At 53.3% G+C, this 22,678-nt stretch overlaps 2 protein-coding genes across 7 annotated transcripts in view; one reads left to right on the forward strand and one right to left on the reverse strand.

The window, feature by feature from the left end:
- Positions 1-22,678, reverse strand: part of Mcph1 (microcephalin 1) — a 199,245-nt gene that overhangs the window by 52,349 nt on the left and 124,218 nt on the right. The gene's annotated exons all lie outside the window — the stretch shown is intronic.
- Angpt2 (angiopoietin 2) overlaps positions 18,581-22,678 on the forward strand; it is a 49,475-nt gene continuing 45,377 nt past the window's right edge. The window contains exon 1 of the mRNA XM_010620378.2: positions 18,581-19,433. Within this exon, the coding sequence (XP_010618680.1) occupies positions 19,146-19,433 (288 nt within the window). The 5' untranslated portion in view covers positions 18,581-19,145. The remainder of the gene's footprint in view (positions 19,434-22,678) is intronic.

Raw genomic sequence — 22,678 nt, forward strand, 5'->3', positions numbered from 1 at the left:
GGCCAAGAAAGCAGCGGTGGGGCCGTGTGCAGGGAGAAAGGCTACCTGACTGCCGCAGGCGCTGGCCAGCACCTACCCAGGAGGGCTCCCGGCGGGCACAGGTGCAGAAGGATCAGCACCAGGCTGTCTGTGCCTTATGCAGTTGCTACCCCGGGGCCATAACCCACCTGGGTGCTGCAGGGGAGGAAGACGGTGCCCTGGGCACAGCAGGAACCAGTGGATTCAGAAGAAGACCCTGGAGTTGGAGGTTAGGAAAGCCAGATGCTGTGGAAACGCGTGTGGCCAGAAATGGATGCACTGGGAGGAAGAAACCTTCCCGCCTCTGCGGGGACTGAGCTCACCGCCCCTGCACAGCACAGCAAGGGGAGCTGGCTTTGTGGCCCAGCTGTGCACTGCGCCTGGTGTGAGCTCGGGCTCCCCTGATTCCTGCCGCACCTTGCGTCTCCAGGACCCCAAGGCCAAGCGGCGCACATCATCAAGTGCACCTAGTGAGGGACAGTCCTGGCCTGAGGCCGCGCTGCAGCCCTGTCTGCAAGGAATCTCCTTGAGTCTGAGGTCTACGTCACGCACGAAGAGGAAGGTAGAAAACTGTCTCATTGACTTCCTGCCTCTTCCTTCAGACTGGAGCTGCAAGATATCAGGCTCTGTCCCAGTCCTCCCGAGGTGAGGCTGAGACCTGTGGCCGGCACACAGAGGGCTCCTGCACGTGCACTGTGTGCATAGGGAGAAAAGTGCGGGGACAAGAACCCGAGCGCCTACTAGCCTGGGCAACGTAGCAAGACCATTCCAAAATAAAAACAGATTAAACAAGGGCTGAGGATGCAGCTCCATGCTGAGGCTCTGGGTTCACTGGCCACTACTGTAAAAAAAAAAAATCATGAACAAATAACGCAGGCAATCTCGGATAAATTCAGGGCTGTGGTTCCCTTGAGGTACAGAGGAAGCACAGGGATGGAGGAAAGGGATGTAAAGGGGGTTTCCACTTTATAACACTGGGTACAACTGTGTGGTATTCATAATATTTTACTCACTAAAAGAAAAGGAAAATGGAAACTAAAACTCCAGGATCTGACAAAGCTGAAGGGGCACGAACATTGTTACAGCACGTTTCACTGCTCTGTGTGCTTGAAACACAGTACAAAAGGGAACTAAGTGACGATCTTTGCACAGCACAAAAGTTTCCCTTGCTCTACCAGCCTTAAGGGATTTCCCCCTACTTTGGTCCCACAGGATTTCCCCAGTATTTTATTCTCAAAAATTTCAAACATACAGCAAAATGGAAAGACTTTGACAGTGCAATTCACTATCTAGTACACACATTAAAGCATTTTCAGCTGCAGCATCTCAGAGAACATGGAGTCACCACAGATCAAACTGAGTGGATTTCAGATGGAGCTGCCCTAGTAGGATTTGAGTAGGACACAGAAGCAAAGTGTCTCTCAGTGTATTTCTACAGAACCCATCCTTCAAACTTCACCGACACTTTGAGCGGGAGGGGACAAAGTGCTTTGCTCCCCTAAGGGTCACCCTCCTGGAAGACCATGTGTACTCACAGCTTGGACAGGGCAGGGGTGGCTGCACTCGAGGACACGCAGGCTGTTCACACCTAGAGGACGGGAGGGGAAGACACTCTGCTCCTCCTGCCCCACCCCACTGGGAACCGTTCGTTGCACACCCGGGTGGTTTCCGGGGGAAATTTCCATGACCCTACTGCGGACGACTTCCAGTCCAGCAATGGGGATCACACTGCCGGGGCTGTCGCTCAGATGTGGACAGGCTGTGACAGACACTACGTGAGGGCAGGACCCCCACAAAAACAGCCCAGAACTCAGCCATGACATAGGTCAAGAGGCAGAAGCACAGTCACTGCACGGGTGAGGAACCAGTCGCCGCGGCTGTGCAGCCACCAGTGCAGCAGGAGAACGGGGCTGCCAGAGAGTGGAGGTGACCGCTTGGAGCCTCGAGTCGGCGCTGGAGAGACCAACACTCCGCCGCACCCGGGTCAGGGACAGGCTGGCCACGTTGGTGTGCAGAAATGAACCCGAGGCTTCTAGCCTGCTCTCCAGTTTCTTTCCGTTATTTATTGTACACTTGTTGTTTATATCTCTTTGAGCTCCTTCTTGGGGCAGTGTCTCCACACAGCAATACGAGAAAGGCTTGTTTTAGGGGTAGACTCCTCATAAGGACTCAGATTGGTGGACAAGGGGCCACGTGATGGCAGCTTCTTAGTCAGTGTTTTCATTTGTGTCTCAGTCTCAGTCACACTGGTTTTTGACACAATTCAGGAAACACATCCCCAACAGTTTCTGCCCTCCCAGTGACTGCAGGTCAGTGACATAGAAGGCACAGCAGTTCTGCGATTCCCTCCAGCCTGTCCCCAACACCCATTCTACTCTTATCATCATTCTTACTTCTGTGCAATTACTGTGTGGTTGTAACTTACTAGTTTTTTCACTTAACTTCCTAACGCTCTCCCCAGGTGCTGAACACGCTGGAAAAATTGTTTTGCTCCTCCAAGATTTATTCAAACTTTCCTCTGGACCCGAGTGATCCTTGGTCTTCCAGTTCTTGTTATTATAAAGAACATTATAACGCACAAGGCTGTACCATAGGCTAAAACTTGGAATGCAGTAGAGCTAGACCATTTCTGGGACTACTTCCTGTCTTTTGTTTTTTTAGAGACAGGGTCTCACTAAGTAGTTCAAGCTGGCCTAGAACTCAGTATGTAGCCCAAGCTGGCCTTGAGCTCGCAGCAATCCTCCTGTCTCAGCCTCCCGAGTGCCTGCAGGTAGGAAAACAGAAGCAGTGCGATACACGGGGTCCAGGATGACCATGACTCTTAGCAGGCGCTCGGCAAGGCTCTGCTTCCTTCCCCTTCCCCACTAACCTGTCTTCCTGCTGTTGGGATCTCATCATTTCCAGATGCCTGCTCTCCACGTGACACCCAGACCGTACACACTGATGTCACAAAGCCTGGAATTTCTGGTGGGAAATCAGAGTAGATGAACTCATTGGATACAAAGATCCTGTTTTCGTGTCAATATCCTCAGTCATAAAACACGAGGAAAGAGAGGAAGCATAATATACAAATATTCTCTACTCCTAATCTGTTCTGAGAGACTCCCACAAATCGAAGGACCAACTGTTCTCTGAGAAAGAAAAAACGGAGACTCCTTCGCGAGTGACAAAACCATCCTTAAGGCCTGAGCTTCAGCAAACGACTTCTGGTCACGGCCTCTCTCCCGTCTCCATCTCAGTACAAGACCTGCCTGGCTTCCCCGAGACCATGGGAAGAAGGGCAGTCAGTCAGTCAGGCACCTCATATTCTGGAAAAATGTGTTCTCTGATTTGATACACTGATGATTAAGAAGACTCTATCGTGAAGGCCAGAGGGCATCTCCAGTGCTGCAAATGCTGCCCTTCTTCCTCCTGCCGATCCAGCTGTCAGCAACCAGAATAGCGGTGCCAGCCCCGGCCCACTGGAGTCTTCCCCACCGGAGTCGGGACCCCAGCCCTCCGGATGGCCCTGGGGCCGAAGGCAGGGACGGCTCAGAGAGGACAGAGAAGTCTCGGCGGGGCCTGGGCAGTGCCTGCAGCACTGAGACTGTTGGCAAAGGGAGAGAATGGAGAGGAGGCTGCCGCCAGATGAGGGCCAGGGCGCGGGGGCGTGATCTAAACACACCGCACATATGGAAAACCAGTGCTTTCTAAACGTAATAGGCAAGAACAATAATAAGAGGAAAACCCAGCGCAGACGCTTACATTAACAACTAAAGTGTGAGGTTATGAACCCCCAGAGCCACACTGGTGCTGGCTGAGGACTGCAGAGGCGAGAGCGAGCGCGCAAGCTGCAAGTGCCCTGTGCAGCGCAGGCCTCTGTGCCAGGCCTGCTCTCCAGGCCTGGGAGGGGCTGCGACAGCCTCCCACAGCAAGCGCACCAAACGCCCTTCCCGACCGGACTCCGCTGCTGAGCGCTCTCCCAGTAGGTTTCCCTTGGGCACCGCCAGGGTTTGCAGCATTCTTGAGAACCCGGAGTTCTGCTCTCCGCTGGACAGAGCTGCATGGCCGCCCAGCTCTGGGAATAGAGGCAGCCCCGCACTGGAGAGGGGACAGCAGGCGGGAGGTGGACATCGGGGCCGGGGTCGCCTAGCCTGGGACACTCTGCATCCCCCCAGCTCCACCCGCTGTGCCCCTACACATCCCTGTGTGGCAAAGGGAAAACTCTTGCCCTGTGTTCCCAAGGTGGCTGGGCCACAGACAGCTTAGGACAAGCCCTTCAGAGAGGGATAGGCTGGAGTTGGCCTGATTTCCCGGCCACCGTGCTGGGAGGGCACCTGTCCAGACACTCAAGCTGTATCAGCAGCAGAGCCCTGCGGACTCTTCCATCCCATCTTGCTGCCAATTCACGGCCCTGTATTCATCCACTATGGCTCAGGCCAGAGCCGGCTGCGCTCCCCTCTGCCCAGCTTCCTTGCTGGTAACAGCACCCTCTCCAGAAGAGGAACCGTGCTCCCCATGTCCCCAGGAAGCTTCTGCAGCCAAACAAACCATCCGTCCAGGCCCCCAGTTCCTCTCCTAAAAATCACCAAGTGGCCATAAGTGCACACCAGTCTCCATCAGAAACCAGACTCACAGCAGCTGCAAACTGGAAACCACTCAGACACCCAGCAACAGGCATCACCCTGCAATGGGGTGGCAGTGGTGATCACCCAGGACCACCATGCTACAGCGCACACTGCTCTGTGGGGAAGTGTGGAGTGCACTAGAAAACAAAGTGGGGGAAAGAACAGCAACAGCACAGAGGCTGAGCCAGAAGCATGCGGTGGGGCGGGGAGCCCCGAGGACCTGGCCTGCAGTGCAGAGACCGGCAGCAAAGACTTGGGGCCGGAGGACAGGCAGGGAGCTGGCGGGGAGGGAGTGTATTCTCTCTGGGCAAAGCTATCTTCTTAGGGAAGCTTGAGACAGTTCTTTGGTCCCAAGTGTGTCACTGCCCCACTGTCTGTTTTCAAGGAAGGCTGGCTTCGTTTGCTTTCAGGAAACTACGAATGAACTGGGATAATACGAAATCTGCTACAGGAAACTGCACGCTACACCTGCACCATCGGCAGCTTTCACATCACAACTGCTCAGCTCCATGTAAAGGGGCAGCCTGTGATCCCCGACTCACCTTCCAGAGTGCTCGGACTGCAGGCCTGAGCCACCATGTACCACTCAGCGACTCAGCGAGATCCCATCCCAAAACAAAATATGAAGATAGAAAGAGGGCTGTGGGTGTAGCGAGTGCAAAGGTCCTGTGTTCAGTTCTTAGTGCTGCAAACAGATGGACAGATGGACAGACGGATGGACGGATAGAAGGATGGCACTGAGGTCCACGGCATGGTGGTCACAAAGAATAAAGTGGGGGTCAAGTGTGCAGCCACCAGACTTTATAAAGGGGAGAAACAGAGCAGTTATGTGTACAAGTTATTTCGCTGTTTTAAACGCACAGCACAGAGGAGATATTAATCTCTATAGAAACCCAGCCTGAGCAACAGAGATAAACGGGATGAGCAATGTCACAGGACATTTTAAGAAAAGAAAAAACAGTAGTCTCTTATTCTGTGACACCAGGAAGGCAGCTCCGAGGAGCGGTGCAGCAGAACGTGTCGAGCATCCTAACCAAGTCTTCACAGCCAAAAGTAAAACTGAGGCAGCAACGGGCTCCGGGGGGCTGCGGCCTGAGCCGAGTTGGTGCCCACAGGGCCTGGCAGGTTGCACTGCTGCTGAGCTTCCCGACTGTCTCCTTTGAACGGGAACCTCAGGGGGCATGTGCTGTCCTGGGCCAGCTCTCTACTCCTCCTACCCCTGCAGGGCCTGGCCAGGGATAGCGATGTCTATTTCCGCTATGTCCCTTGATTTGCCACGGAAGGACTCAGGAAACAGTGACGACGTGTGCTGGTCTGAAAACATTAGAAGGGTAAAAGTCTTGCCTCCAGGCTCACACTTAGGGAGCATCAGTCCCACGGTGCCGCCCCTTGAGTGGGCATCAGGCGGAGGAGGGCTGCCTGGTGGCTCACCCGGCCGCAGGGCAGACTTAACAGGAAGTTCTCTGAGCCGTATCCTGGGTCTTCCTGACGTCATCGTTGTCTTGGTTTTAATGCCTATTTATGAAACACAGGGTAATGTGCAGCTGGGTGACACAGTGGGGTCCCACTTGTTTAGCAGAATGCACCTGCAGGTGAACATTTCCCGAATAACGAATCTCAGCATGTGCCTGGAACTGGCGAAAGCAAGCCGGACAGAAGTATTTTGCTGCAGAGTCACTCTGAACGGCCCAGGATGAGCTTTCCATACCCATCACACTTTGGAAAAGACCAGAGAAGTGCTTTACAAAATGACCCTTCTTGGAGCTTCTGCTCTCTGAGCTGTGAGAGGCTGTGGGGATCAGGCTGCCCTGAACTGTGCCTGGCAGTATGCTTACTGGAGATCTGGAGGGTCTCGGCTTATGCAGCTAAAAGGGTGGTACAGGCAGAGACTAAAATAGCCAAGAGCTGGGGCAGTGAGAGCACTTTCACAATTATCTCCATCTGCTTTGTCTCCTTTAAAATCAGTTGAAATATGTTTTGGGGGTGACTCTTGTTTACATTAACTTCGAACCTTTATGGTTCACTAAACCCTTGATTTTGACATGAATGTAAACATTCTGTGAAGAGCAGGAGTCCATGTCTCTGATGGGGGCTGCACCAGATGAGCTCCAGAGGCCCTTCCTCCCTGAGCTTCCGAGTCTGCAGCGCTACTTTTACAGTGTACACCGGGCCTGCGGTCAACGTAGGATGATCAGCTACCAGTCCAACATAGAAACAACTGTGGACTAGAGGCTGGGGATTTAGCTCAGTGGTTCTGGCGCCTGCTTCGAAAGTGCAAGGACCTGAGTTCAATCTCTGGTACCAAAAAAAAAAGGAAAAAAAAAAAACAAAAAACAAAACCCCAAACTTATAGGGCCAGGGATTTAGCTTAGTGGTTCCATCGCCTGCCTCATAAGCACAAAGTCCTGAGCTTGATCCTTGGTACCAACAAAACAAATCAAAGCACTGCAGACCTGCCTGGGGATCAGCCAGTGGGGTGGGGATACGGCCGGGGTGTCGCCATCTCCAGGTGGTCAGAGACGGTGCTGCAGCACAGCTATGTCTGTGGCAGGCACCTCAAACAGCCCCGGGTCTGCGTGGCAGCCCTCAGAGCCCCGGAGGGTGAGACGTACACAGGCACACACGCATCAGAGCCTGCAGCCCAGGAAAACAGGTCTCTTCCCTCGCCTGGGCCTCAGGGAGCTCTGAGAGCTGCTTACAAACAGAACCTGGCACTGCGCAGCCCCGGCTGCCCCAGCTTCCCCACCTGCTCTGGCTCTTCCCCGGGGGGCACAGCCCCGGCTGGATCCGCCAGTTCTCCGTCCTCTGCCACAGCAGGGCAGCTTGACCGCCATCATCCGGAGACCAGCAGAGGGCCCGCACTGCACAGCGTACTGTCTACCTCGGCACGGAAGGGGGAGTGGGGGGTTCTCAGCCCCTTGGTGTCCCCAGGTTTGCCCGGAGCTGGGGACCCTGCCCAGCCACAGCTCTGCTCTCCTTCCAGGCCAGCACTGTGAGGTCCCAGCCGTGGCCTGTGAGTGCTTGCCTGGCTGCTCTGCCTTACACTGGACCCTACTCTGTTTTCTCCAAATAAATGGCATTCTGCTACTCATGAAACAGACTGTTCTGGAAAAGGGGGAACATAACTCTAGAATGAGGTTTAGATGTGCTTAGAAAATGACCAAATGTTTTCCTCTTTTAATCATAAAGACATTTAAAACATAGTCTTATAAAAATGGGCATAGAAAAGTTGGACACTATTTCTTAAGTTCTAAAAACTGGCTAATTTTTAAGCCCTAAATAAGCACATTATGGAAAGGGGTTTCCCAAAGTTTTAGGCTTCAAGCCTCATTGTTTTCTCACTTTTCTTCTGCCAATGAAAATGTTGTTTAGAACTGATACTGGACAGTGAGCAGCTGCGCTTCTGGCTGAGTGTTTTCCTAGAAATACCAGTTTCGGAAAGAATTTCCACCCGTTTCCTTCTCTGGGAGCCGTTGCGGGAGCTCAGGCCGCTCTGCTCCCAGACCTTGGGCACGTGTTCGTCGGGCAGGGCTTGAGCACCAGAGATGCAGAGCTGGGAGATGGAGGCTCTCGGCCTGCTCAAAAGGTGCGGCTGCCCCAAGCGGCAGGGAGCCCCGAGTCCAGCATTGGGAGGCAAGGGCACGGTCTCGGAAGGTTTCTGGACACCAGGCCTCAGCATGGCTTGACTCAGGGACGCTGCAGGCAGGCGGAGCACACAGACCCCGCTCAGTCAGCCACAGATGTCTGAGCTGTGGGGACAGAAGACCGAGGGTCGTGCCAGACAGCGGCCAGGGCACCTTGCGTACAGGAGCACGGTCTCGGTCACACCTGTGCAAGTGTACCAGGGGGAACAACACTGGAGTCAGCAGGACTCTGACAGTCCAGGGTGTGTCAGTCTTCTCCTAGATGCCCCACACCGCAGTCTGGGGCATGCACAACACTATTCTTCCCGAAACCAGCAGACATTTATCACAGCGGAGGGCAGACAAATGTCCCAAAGAAGCTCTAAACTGGTTTGAAAAAGGGTGGAAAAGTGTGAATATAATCTTGAGAAGCGAGCCCAGAGGACAACACTTGGTGGGAGAGTAAGTTCCGGATGTTTGTCTGACAGGCATTTGTGGATCTGGAGTCGGACCGCGCTTTCCCAGGAGCAGCCCCGTGTGAGTCGGCGCCGCTCACGTGCCAGCTAAGCCACTCTGTGGCTGCGGATGCGGATTTTAACGGCTTCATCTGGATGCAGCAGGTTCGGGGGCACCCGAGGGAAGACTCAGAGGCTCCTCTCAGAAGCTCCAGCTGCACGGTGGCTCAAAGAGGAGGAGCCTGGCCGGAGGCCCTGGGACTTGTGCTGGCCGCTGCTCTGGGGCAAAGGCATGGACAGACCAGCAGCTCAGGAGCACCCGGGACTCTGCAGGGCCCCCCAGTGCAGGACCTCAGAACGAATGTGAGGGAGACCAACCCCTCTGCAGAGGGGAGGCTCCCTCACAGGGTCTCTCACTGCGCGTCTGAGGCTGCACTGCACAGACGCTGGGGGACGCACTTGTTCCTGAGACGCCAGCTGCAGCACGCGTGTTATTCTGCTTGGCTCACTGGAGCACCTTGTAGGCACCGTGATGCTCCACTTGCTGTTGTCTGTCCGTAGTGGAGCAGACATGCAGGCAGCAGCGCACAGGCCCGGAGAAGCCTTTCTGTGGCGCTGTCTGAGGCTGGCGATCTCCTGAGCTGTCCTTCCACCCCACAGCAGCGATGCTGGTCTGGAATCCGGCCTCTTCCTGCTCCCAGCCCAGGTGGCCCTGAGCTCAGCCCTTCGTGCTCCACAGGAAGGTGTCACACACAGCCGATGTGTCACGTCCCTGCAGCTGCAGCCGGTCCTGAGCCCCCATGCTGCTCTTGGTCAGTCTGCTGAGCTGCTGTGGCTGCTTCTGAACCAGCAGTGGGCTTCCTCCATCCTGTGGGAAGTGCTCGGCGCCCCTCTCCCAAGTGCTGCCCACGCACTGCCCCTCTGCCCCTCCTGGGGTTCCGGCTCCAGTCCTTCCCCTCTCCTGCCCTCCATCCTTGCTTCTGGGCCTCCCCTAGCAACCCCGTCCTTTGTATCTATTTATTTTTGTGATTCTGGGGACTGAACCCAGAGCCTCTACACTGTGCTATCTTCCCAGCCTTTTTAAATTTTGAGACAGGGTCTCATCAAGTAGCTAAGGTGCGCAGGCGGGAACTTGTGACCGTTCTGCCTCAGCCTCCCAGACAGCTGGACTGTAGGCCTGTGCCACATCTGGCTGGGGCACTGTCTTTTGTCTCACCTTCCCGCTCATCACGTCACTTGTCCAATCTTCAAGTATGTCTCCTTTTGCTAAACTTGACCTTTAAGTTATAAATTTAAATTACTGTATTTTTTTTTCTGTTTTTTGGTACCAGGGATTGAACTCAGTACCTTGTGCTTGCAAGGCAGGCGCAGTGCCACTGAGCTACTTCCCTGGCCCAGCTGTAGTCTTCCTCCCCATGTGTTCTCATTTCGAATCCTCGAGATCTTTCCATCTTGGTTTCTGCCTCGCTTAGCTGACACCACATTTTTGTATCTTCAGACACAGCAGCGGTGTGGCTCTAACCCAGAACTGCAGAACTGGCACCCGTGAGTCACAGGCCGTGGTGGATCTGCTCTAGGCTTACCGCGGAGGTGAAGGCAGCCCAAGGGGACAAGGCACGGAGTCCCCACCAAACCCCGGCGTGGGGAAGGGGTGCGGGAGAGCGAGGTGCTGCAGGTGCCTTGGCTCAGGGGGTCTCCCACCTGGGGCCAGTGCGTCTCCGCGGCCCGGGCCACCCAACCTGCAGGGCTTCTTGTCACAGCAGTTACCCTGTTAGGGTGCTCGCCTGCACAATGTGCAGTCCGTGAAGGTCCGCAGGTCTGTCCCACCGGAACCGGAAGAAGGCCGGACTCGGCTCAGAAGTCGTCGTGGCCTGAGATCTCCCTCCTACCCGACGCGCAGTGTAGACAGACTGCACTGTGATTCTCAGGGTGGGCGGTTTGCAGCTGCTTACCCTGGGCTCGGCGGTGTGGCAGTGATGGATGATGGAGGGCAGATCTGTCTAACAGCGCACTCTGTTCCCCGGCTCCCTCCCGTCCTCCGCTGGGCCCGATATTCCCTTACTGTCGTGCTACTTTGTTGATGTTTTAAAGATGATTCTTCTAGCATCTTTAGTTGTTTTAAGTGAGAGTCATTCCTAAGTCAAACCAACGCTGCTCCTGGGATCCCCACATCCAGTCCGCCTAGAAGTTGCCCCAACTGATCCCCGAAGCACTTCGGAGCCCCATGTTAACGTATCTTTGCAGTTGATGCCACAGACCGTGGCTCCTCCGGCCCCTGCACCCCACCCAGCCGGGCCTGTGTCCCGCTTCAACGATTCCTGAGCAGACTGCAGGTCACCCACGACCCTCTGCCCCTCCAGCTCTGCACCTGGCCCTTTGCCCACCACACAGCATCTTCTCAGCCGCAGTGCGGCTTCTCTCAGCCCGTTCACTCTTCTGAGTAAGTAGACAACGTGGATCTCAGCAGACACCCAGAGCACCGGCCTGCAGCAGCTCACTGGGCCTCAAATGCCTTCAGGCGTCCCTGGGGGCGTCCACAGGTGGTGCCTGTGGTGTTGGCCGCGTGGGGACATCTTTCAGCCAGCAAGGCTCATCTGGAGAGTCACCCTCTCGCTGGATCTCGCAGACACAGCTCTGGCTCTGCAGATCCGCTTTCACCACGTGCACATGTGCGCACACAAGTGCTGATGCTTAATTTCCACTGTGTGTGCTGCTTGCCTTAAATCTAAAGTAAAAGTACTCCAGGTTTTACATTAGTTGCAACTGACTTATCTCCTAAATGACATTCTATTTCCATTAATTACTTCAGTAGCAGGGGCAGTTTTGCTTGTACTTTGCATGAGGCCAGCAGAGGGCGCAGGTGAGTATTCTAAGGGACTCGCATTCTTGAATAGGTGCCATTTCTTGAAGTTTTGTTTTAATTTTAAAGGTAATTAGGCAAGACGTTTTGATGTGTAAATTAAAAAGGTCATGGAAAGGCATGAGAATTTTGAGGGAAAGTACATAATTTCTCTTCCCATAAGTATACTGCTAGAGTGGTTTTGAGCGTTTCAAAACATGACTGAATTTTTTTTCTTGAGGGAAACAGATGTCAGGAACTAAGCACCTTGATATTTCTATAAATGTCCTCTCTTTGGAGTCTTTGCACAATTTACTTCCTTTTCTTTTCTTTTCTCTTTTGTGTCAGTCTTTCTTTGACTTCAGACCCTTCCTGGACAGGAAAGGTTCTGATGAAGCATGGGTCATTACAGATGGGAGCAGACGGGCAGTGGGGAGGCGACAGAGGTCCCCGGGGGCCGGGCCATCCTTCCAGAACTCTGAGCTGGACAGGAGTCTCTTTAAACATTCAAGTAAGAGTATCACAATTATTTATCTACACAGCCATAACTTTTATACATAGCTATTTATTATAGTTCTGATGTAATTTTCAAAAACTACTTTTTTGTACATGTAACTCCACAATCAAGCATAATTTCCCACAGGAAGGCCTTTTCATAGTAAGTTAGCCAGATGGATGGGAATACCAAAAGGGGTCATGTGGTTTTTTTTTTACATCTTTGACATAAGAAATTTTATTTATGTTGACCTATAACCAAGAGAGATAATATATCTTAATGTAAATAGCGCATAAGACATTTTTATCTGTTTTAAAAATGTTTCTCAATAATTAAGATAAAACATTACAAATTTAGATTAAATGAAGATTAATTTAGGTAGCATTACGCCACTTTCAAATGGAAATTAACTGTGTGAAATACTGAGACAGTTCTTTATCTGGTGGCTATGATAAAGAACCTGGGTACATTGTTCAGAAGCAACCGAACCTGCATTTGCTGCAATTTTGTTAAAGAGAATTTAGAACATTTGATAAAATCACAGCCACTGAAGCTCTCTTGAAATTGCAAATGAAATACTGTGTTAGTCAAAGAAAGACTCTGACCTAACCTGGGTCATGGGTAAAACAGTCACCACTGACATGAACCCACTGACAGGAATGTTTAGCATTTCTCTCTACTGGGAGAAAACAGGACACAGAATTACTGGCAAAAATATTGACAGGCAATGCCCTTGCCCATTGTTTGAGAATTGTACCCACTGCCTTTTAAAAGCTGTTTGTATCTTGACCTTTTTGGCATTTGTTTTTTTTGATGGGAAGATAAAATATTCCATAAAAATATTAGAATGAAAATATTTAAAAATCAAACAGCATTTGAGATAACTTTACACAGCAGGATAATTATATAAACTAAAATAGTCCTAAAAATTCAAGGAATTTGTGGGGTAATCTTAAAAAAATAGTTACTTGGCTATTTTCCAAATAGCCAGTAAATAAAAAGCTCTTCCTTTTCAAGTCTGTGAGGTCACACAGGGTACACAGTGTGGCTTTGTGATAGAAAAGTGAGATAGTACAGCAGATGCCGTGCGGGTTGTGGCAGCACAGAATGTAAGAGCTCTGAGAACCCGTGGAGCTTCTTTAAGATAATAGTGTCCTGTCTAAATGTGACTTATGTGTCTTATTTCAGAGAAAGCGTCCCATACCGACGTGATTCATCGCAAACACTTGGATGAGTTACAACAAAGCCCCAGTCCCTTTTTAAGTCGCCCGATGTGAAGCGGAAGGCTGAGCACCTGGGAGCTGGGCCTGCTTCGCACACCGGCTAGGCGGCTCTGCAGCAGACAGAAGTCACCCAGCCACAGCCACAGCCACAGCCAGCAAGATGACCAAGGGGAGAGGCGCACTGTCCACTCTTCTCCAACCACCTGCGGATGAGAACGCAGGTGATGCGGGGTGATGGCTGCTCCCCAGGGAGAGAAATGGCCTGAAAACAGCGGGCGGAGGCTTTTCTCTTCCTTGGCAGCCAGATGCTGATCTGAAGAAATGCACATTTCCTCAAGGCTCGCACAGGTCCATCATATGTAGCCAGTGCCCGGCTCCAAGCGGATGACTCTTAATTTGTGCTCTAAATCCTTCGGGCAGTGATTCCATGTCGGATGCTGTATGTGTACACAAGGACGAGAAACTGCACTCAGCTTCAGGGCAGAGGCGCTGCACCCTTACCTACCGAGGACGGAGCTGAAGAGACAGGGGAAGCAAGGCAGGACTGTTAAAAGCCACAAAGGCGAATGCACAGGTGGTTGTGCTCAGAACGCTAGGGTGATGTGTTCACACTGCGCTGGGGCACCAGGCTCCAAGGCCATGACCTTCGGCTGGGTGTGCCCGTGCACGCGTGTGTGCCGACTGAGGACTTCCTCTGCACAGATGGCACTGGTCTGCGACACTGACACGTGTGTGGCGACCTGAATCTCCAGCTCGGGTGGCAGCAAGTGGATCTGTCACGCAAGCGCAAGCGCGTGTCTGCTGCTCGGAGGTGACAGGCAGCACGGAAGGGCGGGTCTCCCTGCTCTCTGAAGGGCTGGGCGTGGCCACACTGAGTCCGTTCTCCCAAGTCGTCCCCACCGGGAAGGAAGGCTCCATGCCGCTGCGGTTCTTGTCCTCTCACCCCCACTCAGCCTTTTCCTCACTGGTGCGCCGGGCAGGAGCTGTCAGGTGCACTGCAGGCAGACAGGTGTGCCGCTGGGTTTTCCTCCGCCTCCACCGCGACTCCGACGGGCTTTCCTCCCGCACTTCTCAAACCCCGCAGCTGGGGATTATCTTTCACGGCGTCCCCGAGACAAGCTCATGCCAGTTCACCACTGTGAGAAGCTCTGAGGGTGTGACGGCCCACACATCTGCGTTGCGGGTGGCTGCAGGGGCTTCTGTGTCCTTCAGACCCAGCTCCCTATCTCGACGGGCAGACTCAGGGACACATGGAGCCTGCTCCTGGGGACTGCATTTTGGAACAGCGAATTAATACTCTACTCTTTTCTTTCTCTCTGTCCCTGTTGCTTTCTTAGTTTGCATTAATTACCACACACAATTTGAGGGGAGGGAGCAGTGAAAGCAACTTCTCTGATGCACGCAGTGCGCTAAGGGCCCCCTGCACACTGGGCATTACGTTCACAAGTAAACAAGTTGGCTGACTTTATTTCACCAGGGTTAAGGATGCCAAGGGTGGGCAGGAGAGATGGCCAAGATGTCTCTCAACTTACTTCCAGCTCCAGAGTGCCAGGCGCCCGTGAGTCCTGAGCCTGCCCCTCTGTCTGCAGAACACAGTCCCAGCTTCATGTTTAGGGTAACTCAGCCTGGAGTTTCTCATACGCCAACATGGCACTTTCCAAATATCGAGGCCATGCTGGGCCAAGAAGGCTGGTGCCATCAGGAGGTGATGACATGAGGAGAGCTGCCTCTGGCTGTGCAGGGCGAGGGTGTGGATGGGACACTGGCTCAGGAGCTGCTGGCCCAAAGGAAACTCGGCCTGTAGACGGCAGGCACCTTCACTCCGCCCTTCCACAGAGGGCACTGGGGTGCAGGCTCCGGAGCCGAGCAGTGGGGAGAGCAGCTCCCTCTCCCCAGGTCAGCCGGAGCCCTGGCCAAGGTCAGAGCTGACTGCGGCAACACGGCACACAGGTGAAGGCCTGGCCACTCACAGACGCCAGCAGTGTGACTCAGGGAAGCCTGCTTCGGGCCGATCCACAGTGTACATCCTTTGTTGGCTTCTGCTTCTGGCGACGCCATCAAATGAACAAATCTGAGAGAACTGTGCAGGGTTCTCTTTGCAACTGGGGCTTTGAGGCTGTGGCTGCTCGGACCCGATGACCCAGGGGGCAGCTGATCTGCACGGTCCAGGGCTGGGGAGGCCGGCTGTGGTAGGGCCTCAGCCAGACAGGGCAGACAAGTAAAAGGGCCAGACGTCAAGGTGCAGGGCAGACAAGTAAAGGGGCCAGACGTCAAGGTGCAGGGCAGGCTGACCTCATTCTTCCGGGGAGGAATTCGGGGGTTTCTGGTGCCATGATGGAGCCTGGAGAGAATGTGAGTCAGTTCTGCAGAGAACACACGGAGCCTCTGCACACTCAGGCACCGCTTGGGAAACCTGTAACGATATTTCTCATTTTCTTTCTTCCTCTGCCTTTAGCTGTCCTGTCAGCGGGCCATGGTGGAAAGCCAGAGGCTGTGGAAAGACGAAGAGCCCAGAGATGACCCCCGGTGAAGCCTCCTCCAAGGGTGGAGGGATCCGAGCTGCAGTGGCGTCACCCAGGCAACTGCAGCAGGTGAACCTGGCCTGGCGGGGTCACCACTGTGCAGTCCCAGTGGGCCTCTGCCTTTCTGAGTAGTTGCTCGCTGCAGCCGGAGGCAGCTCTGTCTGAACAGGAACCCCATGGTCTCCCTGCCCGCCACAAGGCCACGTCCTGCCCACGCTGGTGCCACTTTTCGAGCACGCTGTCCTCGTGGCGTTGTAAAGCAGTGCGTCTCTGTGGGCCTTGCACGTGTGCCTCCCCTGCACGCGTCACACTGCGGATGCATCAGCAGCAACGCTGTGAGCAGAACAGAGGCTGCCATGTCCTCTGACTGTGCAGCACAGTGGCCTTACAGGCCATGTCCCAACTCCCACAGACTGCCCCGGGCGCTAACACAGAGTCAGAAAACTACAGCCCATAACTTGTTTCAGTCAATGAGCAAAGAATGTTTTTCACATCAAAAGTGGAGAAGGCTGGAGGAGCAGCAATCTGTAAATGTGAAAATGACAAGAAACTCCAGGGCCAGTGCCTACCAGTTTAGCTGCCCTGGCCCTGCTACACTCGCTCACCAAGTGCTGGCCACGGCTGCTGGGGTGTGACAGCCACACTGCTGAACAGCGGCGGCAGATAGGATGGCTTCGGAGCCAAACCTTGGACCCCTGCAGAAACATACGCGCTGCCTGCAGCTCCCTCTGAGCACAGGATGCCATCCCACCCTGCCTGTCCTAGTAACCCCACCTTCGGAATCCACAAAGAGCTGCTCCTTCCGTGTCCGGATCCAGAGGGGTGCACCATGCCAGTGGTGTGCAAGCCTGGTGACCGCAGCCAGGTCCCCTTCTCCCAGGTGCGCCCTGTCTGCCCAGGGGTCCCCCTCTGAGGCCGAGTCCCCTCCCAGCACCCTGCAGTGTTAGAGATGAGAGTGGTGTGTGGGCACCACTCAGCAGCGCTCCTCTCCTTCTCAGTAAGCCACCCGTTGGCCTGGAAGACGTCTGAATGATTCTTCAGACCACACGTGTGATAGCAGTTCTTTATACCATGCTTCCTTGAACAAGGACTAGCCAGGCGTGGTGGCCCATGCCTGTAACCCCAGCACTCGGGAGGCTGAGGCAGGAGGATCGCTATGAGTTCGAGACCAGCCTGGGCTACACAGTGAGTTCCAGGTCAGTCTCAGCTACACAGTGAGACCCTGTCTCAAAAACCAAAAACAAACCAACAACAACAACAACAACAACAACAAAAAACAAGGGCTAAACTTAGAAGAGGAAGTTGGCACTCCATGCCTCTGTTTCAGACTGAGTCAGAGAACAGCACTCTGCCCGGTGGTGGTTCCATTCAGTAAAAGTGACTCCAAGGACAGGGAGCGAGCATTCCCAAGTTGCATGGGCTGGTGTCTCTCTCACTATGAAAATTTCCATGAGAAGAACGGTCACCATTTTACAGCACGGTCAACTGAGGCTGAACAAAGCGGGCGCAGCCCTACCTGCCCCCAGGCAGTCTTCTCACTTGGTCTGGAGTGGACATCGTGCACCTGAGTCTCAGGGGAGCAAACTCGCTTCTCCTAGTGCCGCTCCACAAGAGTGCCAGTGATTTGAGCTACAGGACTCCCTGGTGGTCCGTGGAGCCCCCGACCCTTCTCGGAAGACGACAATGCACCGCACCCACTGTCCGAGTCAGAGCTGAGCAGAAGTGACACCCGAGAGGCCTGTGGAAAGACACCTGTGCTCCGCACAGGCCGAGAAGGCCTCCGACTGCCAATTGCTGTCTGCTGACTTCACAGAGTAAGTCACACAGGCAGGCTGTACCTGGGAGCATGGTCACCCACGCTGGAAAGTTCTGCCCACGCATCTCACTCAGGGCGAGAAACCCTGTTCGGGAGGTAGGCTGGGAGCCGGTCCACTCACAGGATGCATTTTTCAAAAACCCCTACTTATGTAATTAGGTTTTCTGGAAACAGATTGTAGGAAAACAAAATTTACTGTATAAGTTCCAGACACGCATGGGAGTTAAAACCCCCACACTCCAGTCTCACACAGGTAGTCTGGTGTGCGCCCGCTCCCTGGGTGCTGCGGCTCACGTAGACGCAGTCAGCACTGCCAGGCCAGGGCCCAGGAGGAGCAGTGTGGGTCAGCACTCACTCAGGGGCCGCAGAGAGAGGGCTAGTTATTCAGGAAAGCGACTTGCTGGGTCACAGAGCAGTGGCGTGAAACAGAAAAGTTCTGGATGGTAAAGCAGCCCCTGAAACTTACAGACCAGGGCACTGCAGGTCAGGGAAAGGGGACGGCGGCTGCCGGGGCCCAGCCTCAGGCTGGCCTAACAGCTGAGGACCAGACAGCCCCACAGGCACAGGAGGAGGCTGGTCATGTGCCACTCCCAGCAGGCGTCATTCAGATGCCGACTTCTCTGCTGTAACTCCTCAGTACCCCACTAGCAGACCAGTATACTTCACGTATTTTCAGTACTTCAGCGGAGTTTTCAAAAGGAATCACAGCTCAGAAACTGATCTTCTAACTGTATTTAATAAAAGCAAACTGGCTTAAATGAAAATCATGTATAACTCAGCTAAAAGTTCCACAGTCAAGCAATCCCAACACAACCATTCTCCTCTGAGAAGGCACAGTTTACAAGAGCCAAATGTCTTCCTCTTTATTTGCAATAACAAAAATAAACCGAGGTCCTCACATATTTGTAGTATTTTTATTCCTAAAGGAAAAAACAGGAACTCTCATTGTCCTCGAAGATTAAAGCTGCTCCTCAGATACCGTGCCAGCCTCGCAGGCGAAGCGAGCCGGCACTCTCTAGGAAACCCTCGATGAGGGCAGCGCTCGGCCAGCCAGGGGGCCTGCAGCAGATCAGTGCCCAGGACCCTGCAGCCCACGGTCCTGGCCAGCCGGCCAGCGCTCTGCTCTGATTATTCCTGTTGCCTGGCTAGTGACCCCCTACAGGAAGATAAGGGATAAGCCAGGAGGGCGGAGCAGCAGCTGCACATGTCTGGCTGCATTTATCAACTTATCATATAAGGGAAGGAGAGTGATTGATTCGGATACTGACACGGGAGAACCTGGGGAAGGAGAAACAAAGAACATGCAGGCTGCTCTGTGAGCCCAGAGCCCGCCCCAGTGAGCCGGCTGCTCTTCCCACTGCAGTCTGACAGTTCACTGCATGCCCAGAGAGGCGACGGCTCCAGAAAGCAAGGCTGCTCCCAGGCAGGAGGAAAGAGGAGGCTCAGCCATGCAGCGCGGGCCAGCGTGCTAGGAGGCAGCTTGGGACTCTGAACTCACATGTGCCTGGACGTCTGCTGAGCTGGTGGTTTCTAACCCGAAGAGAGAATGTGGCAGATTGTTTTCTGTACTTTGGGCTGTGATCTTGTCTTGGCCGCAGCCTACAACAACTTTCGGAAGAGCGTGGACAGCACCGGGAGAAAGCAGTACCAGGTCCAGCACGGGCCGTGCAGCTACACATTCCTGCTGCCCGAGATGGACAGCTGCCGCTCTGCCTCCAGCCCCTACGTGTCCAATGCGGTGCAGAGGGACGCGCCCCTGGACTACGACGACTCCACACAGAGGCTGCAGGTGCTGGAGAGCATGCTGGAGAACAACACGCAGTGGCTGATGAAGGTAGGCGCCCCTGAGTCAGCTCGGTTCTGACTTGACTGGGCAGAGCAGGACGGTGCTCGCACCCCTGGGTGCAGGGCCCCTTCTCTGGTTCTCTCTGGGTAAAAGTGGAAAGGGCTCCCTGCTGCTGAGTGGTAATGAGCTCTCTGCAGCTAGGAGTCTGTGCTAGTGAGCAGAGTGCACTGCTCTGCAGAGCTCACGGCTGTTTTGTGTGAGGAGCCAAGCTCAGAGGCACCGCTGCCAGGACCTTCCCGGTGGGTCGTAGGGTCTCAGGGAGGCTCGGGCCAGGGCCGGCCGCAGGAGCCAGGAAAACGTGACAATCATGTTAATGGCTGATACATGACGGATGTAGTCAAGTGCTTTACCAATTTCCTGAACTTCTTTACGAAAATAGATCGTGCCTCTTGGTAAATGAGAGGAAATTAAATAAAGCAGACCAGTGTTTCTCAGAATCTCAGGGCTAGGAGGTAGAGGGCTTTTCATCTAGAAGCGGGATTGGGGTGTTTCACGGGTGTCCCCGAGGTGGTGCAGCCCCCACTCAGTTCTGGCCCCACGTGGGGCTGTCATGCTTGCCGCTACCATACCGAGAGGGCCAGACAGTCTATTCTCGCGCTGTGACGATCCCATAGCCTTTTTATAGACAGCATAACCAAAACAAGAAATTGAAAGCTGTTTTTCCTTCATAAATTATCATTTTATACAAACCCCAAATGACCCTGGCATTTTCTTTATGTAAACCATACGTATTCTAACGGAAGTTTAAACAATACATATAAATAGTGGATTGTTAAATATGACACATCATAATGCTTCCACAGTAATTATTTAAAGCCGTATAAAATCTCTGAGAAGTTGGTGAACCTTATTCAGCACTTCCTCCCAGAAGAGTCTACTTCTTAGTCCTTTACTTCACTATAAGCTCTGCAGTAGCACACTTATCTTAGTCTCAGAATAGGTCCGGGATCCTAATCTGGGCTTCTCATTAACTCCCTGCCTTCAGGGAGGAAGTACAAGTGGAGTCTGAATGAGGGGCTGTCCCAGCACTGTCACAGCTATTGTGACCCAGAGAACAGCAAAGGAGACACTCGGCCACAGAGCCCTGAACACAGACAGTGTCACAGGAATGTTCTCCACAGTCTTGAGCAGCTCCTGCGCGAGTCCTCCAGTTTCTGTCCTGTCTTACTGCCACACTGGCAGACTTTTAACTCTTCTAACGTCCACAGATGCACACAGAACAAGGCCAACGCATGCAGGAGCCTGGGTTCTGATAGTTGGAGGGCAAACTGCACCCTGAGTGTCTGCTTCCTGGAGAACTGTCATGCTCGTGTCCAGCGACCTCCCACGTCTACCCGCGAGCGAGCGGGCGCCCATCTAGTAAACACCCTAATCTGCGGGCTAGCAAGTCCTCCGGTAAAGTAAACAGTCTTGGAACCTGAGAGGATGTTGCCAAATGCAGGAACACTGCACTGTTGGCTTGGCTGAGCCCACGCTGGGGGCCCTGCAATTCTGGGAGAGCAGCTGGTGCTCTTCGCTGGGCAGAACAGTCCTTCTCCTGGGCCTTGAGACACTTAAGATGGAACAGGACAAGGAACCCTGAATTAGGTGACCGAAACCCCTTCTTCCCAGGGCCCAGGCGTGAACAGTAGCGCAGTTCTGAGAGCCCTCCGCTGGCCACCCAGCCAAGCCCCAGTGGGAGTGAGTTTATTTCTCATGGGCGGGCGCAGCTGCTGGTGGTGTCTGGGTCTATGCACCTGAGATGGCACCTTGCCTGCTCACCGCTCGGTTTACAGTCTCCCGGCTCAGGAACAAAAGCAAACGTGAACGTGAAGCCCATTTGAGTAAATGTAACCTCTCTGCTTGTTATTCTCCTTTGTGTTCTGCCACCTGTAATAATAAACACTGCTTTTCTCCTAAGGAAGAAAATAGATTTAATGCAATGAGAGATAAGCCCTATAATTGAAGCACCAACACCACAACCCAACACTTATTCATAGATTATCAAGAACGAAAAGGCACCATTCTGTGTGCTTCATTGTTTTACATATTTTCTTTGGGGCTTAAAAAAAGTTTCCATATTTCCTTTCTCTCCCTAATCAACACTAAAAATAAGACACAAACAAAAAAAGCCACCGAGACTTTAAGCTTTTCAGTTTAAGAAGGATTGTCAGACAACGCAAGGCCGAGTTTTGGGCTGGCCTAGGGTGGATGGCTAGTGTTCCGACTTCTGCGTGCAGAAGCTGCCTGCGCCTCACGAAGAGGCCCAGGCAGAGGAAGCGTCAGGCTTCTGAATGGGCGCGAGCACGTGAATGAGGGCGCAGGGAAGGGAAGGCTCCCTCTCTGGACAGTGTCAGGCAGGACAGGACGCACAGAGGCGGCTCTCCTGCTCACCTCTGACCCAAGACACCCTCCCTCTGCCTCTCGCTCCCTGCGAGTATTGTGAACCTCTGTCCGGCAATGCTGAACACGCCGTAAGACCCGCAAGTAACTCAGCAAAACGGACTGTATTGTGCTAAGAGACCAAAGGTATTTTTCTTTTGGTAAGAGGAAATATGGAAAGGAAATAACCATTTCACACTGATGAGTGCTTTATATTTTATACACAACTGCAAATTCTATGGCCACTTTAAAACAAAATTGAGAATTAAGCTAATGCCTATTACACTGATGTAAACATTTCCTTTGCCATAATACTTATTTTTAAAAGTAACCCAATTATGGGTAAGGAACCCCAAATTGGAACACTGATCTTTCTTTAAAAGTGATAATATGTCCTTTTAATGAGGTATAGGAGAGCTGCCACGCACAGTCCCAGGGAACATGGCAGTCACGCTCCATGAACAGGCTCACTGCTGTGGGAAAAAGTGATGGTGAGGGCTCAGGGCTCAGAGCAGCTCGGCCCTCCAGCCCCACCCGGGAGAGAAAGCAGGTGTGTGTATGTGCGTGTGCTTTGTCATGCATGGCTGCAAACACTCCCTAGCCCTCTACCCCCAGAGTAAAATGCAGACCTGGGCTCAAGGCAGCCCTGCCGTGCCCGCAGTGCCGGCCTCCTGCAGTCTGGGAGAATAGCTGCCACCGTCCATCGGGCTCACCTTGAATCACAAAATGTGACCCTGCTCGGGGTTGGAAGCAAACTTCGTACATTCAGTTGAGATCATTAAACCCTCTATCTGAGATCACAGAAAAAGAACTGCTACTATTATATAGCAAGAGGAAAAACTTTCATCATGGTAGGGAAAGTCTGAAAAGCA

This window comes from Fukomys damarensis, unplaced genomic scaffold (genome assembly GCF_012274545.1).
Source record: "Fukomys damarensis isolate Sample0158 unplaced genomic scaffold, DMR_v1.0_HiC HiC_scaffold_18, whole genome shotgun sequence".
Taxonomy (NCBI): Eukaryota; Metazoa; Chordata; class Mammalia; order Rodentia; family Bathyergidae; genus Fukomys; species Fukomys damarensis.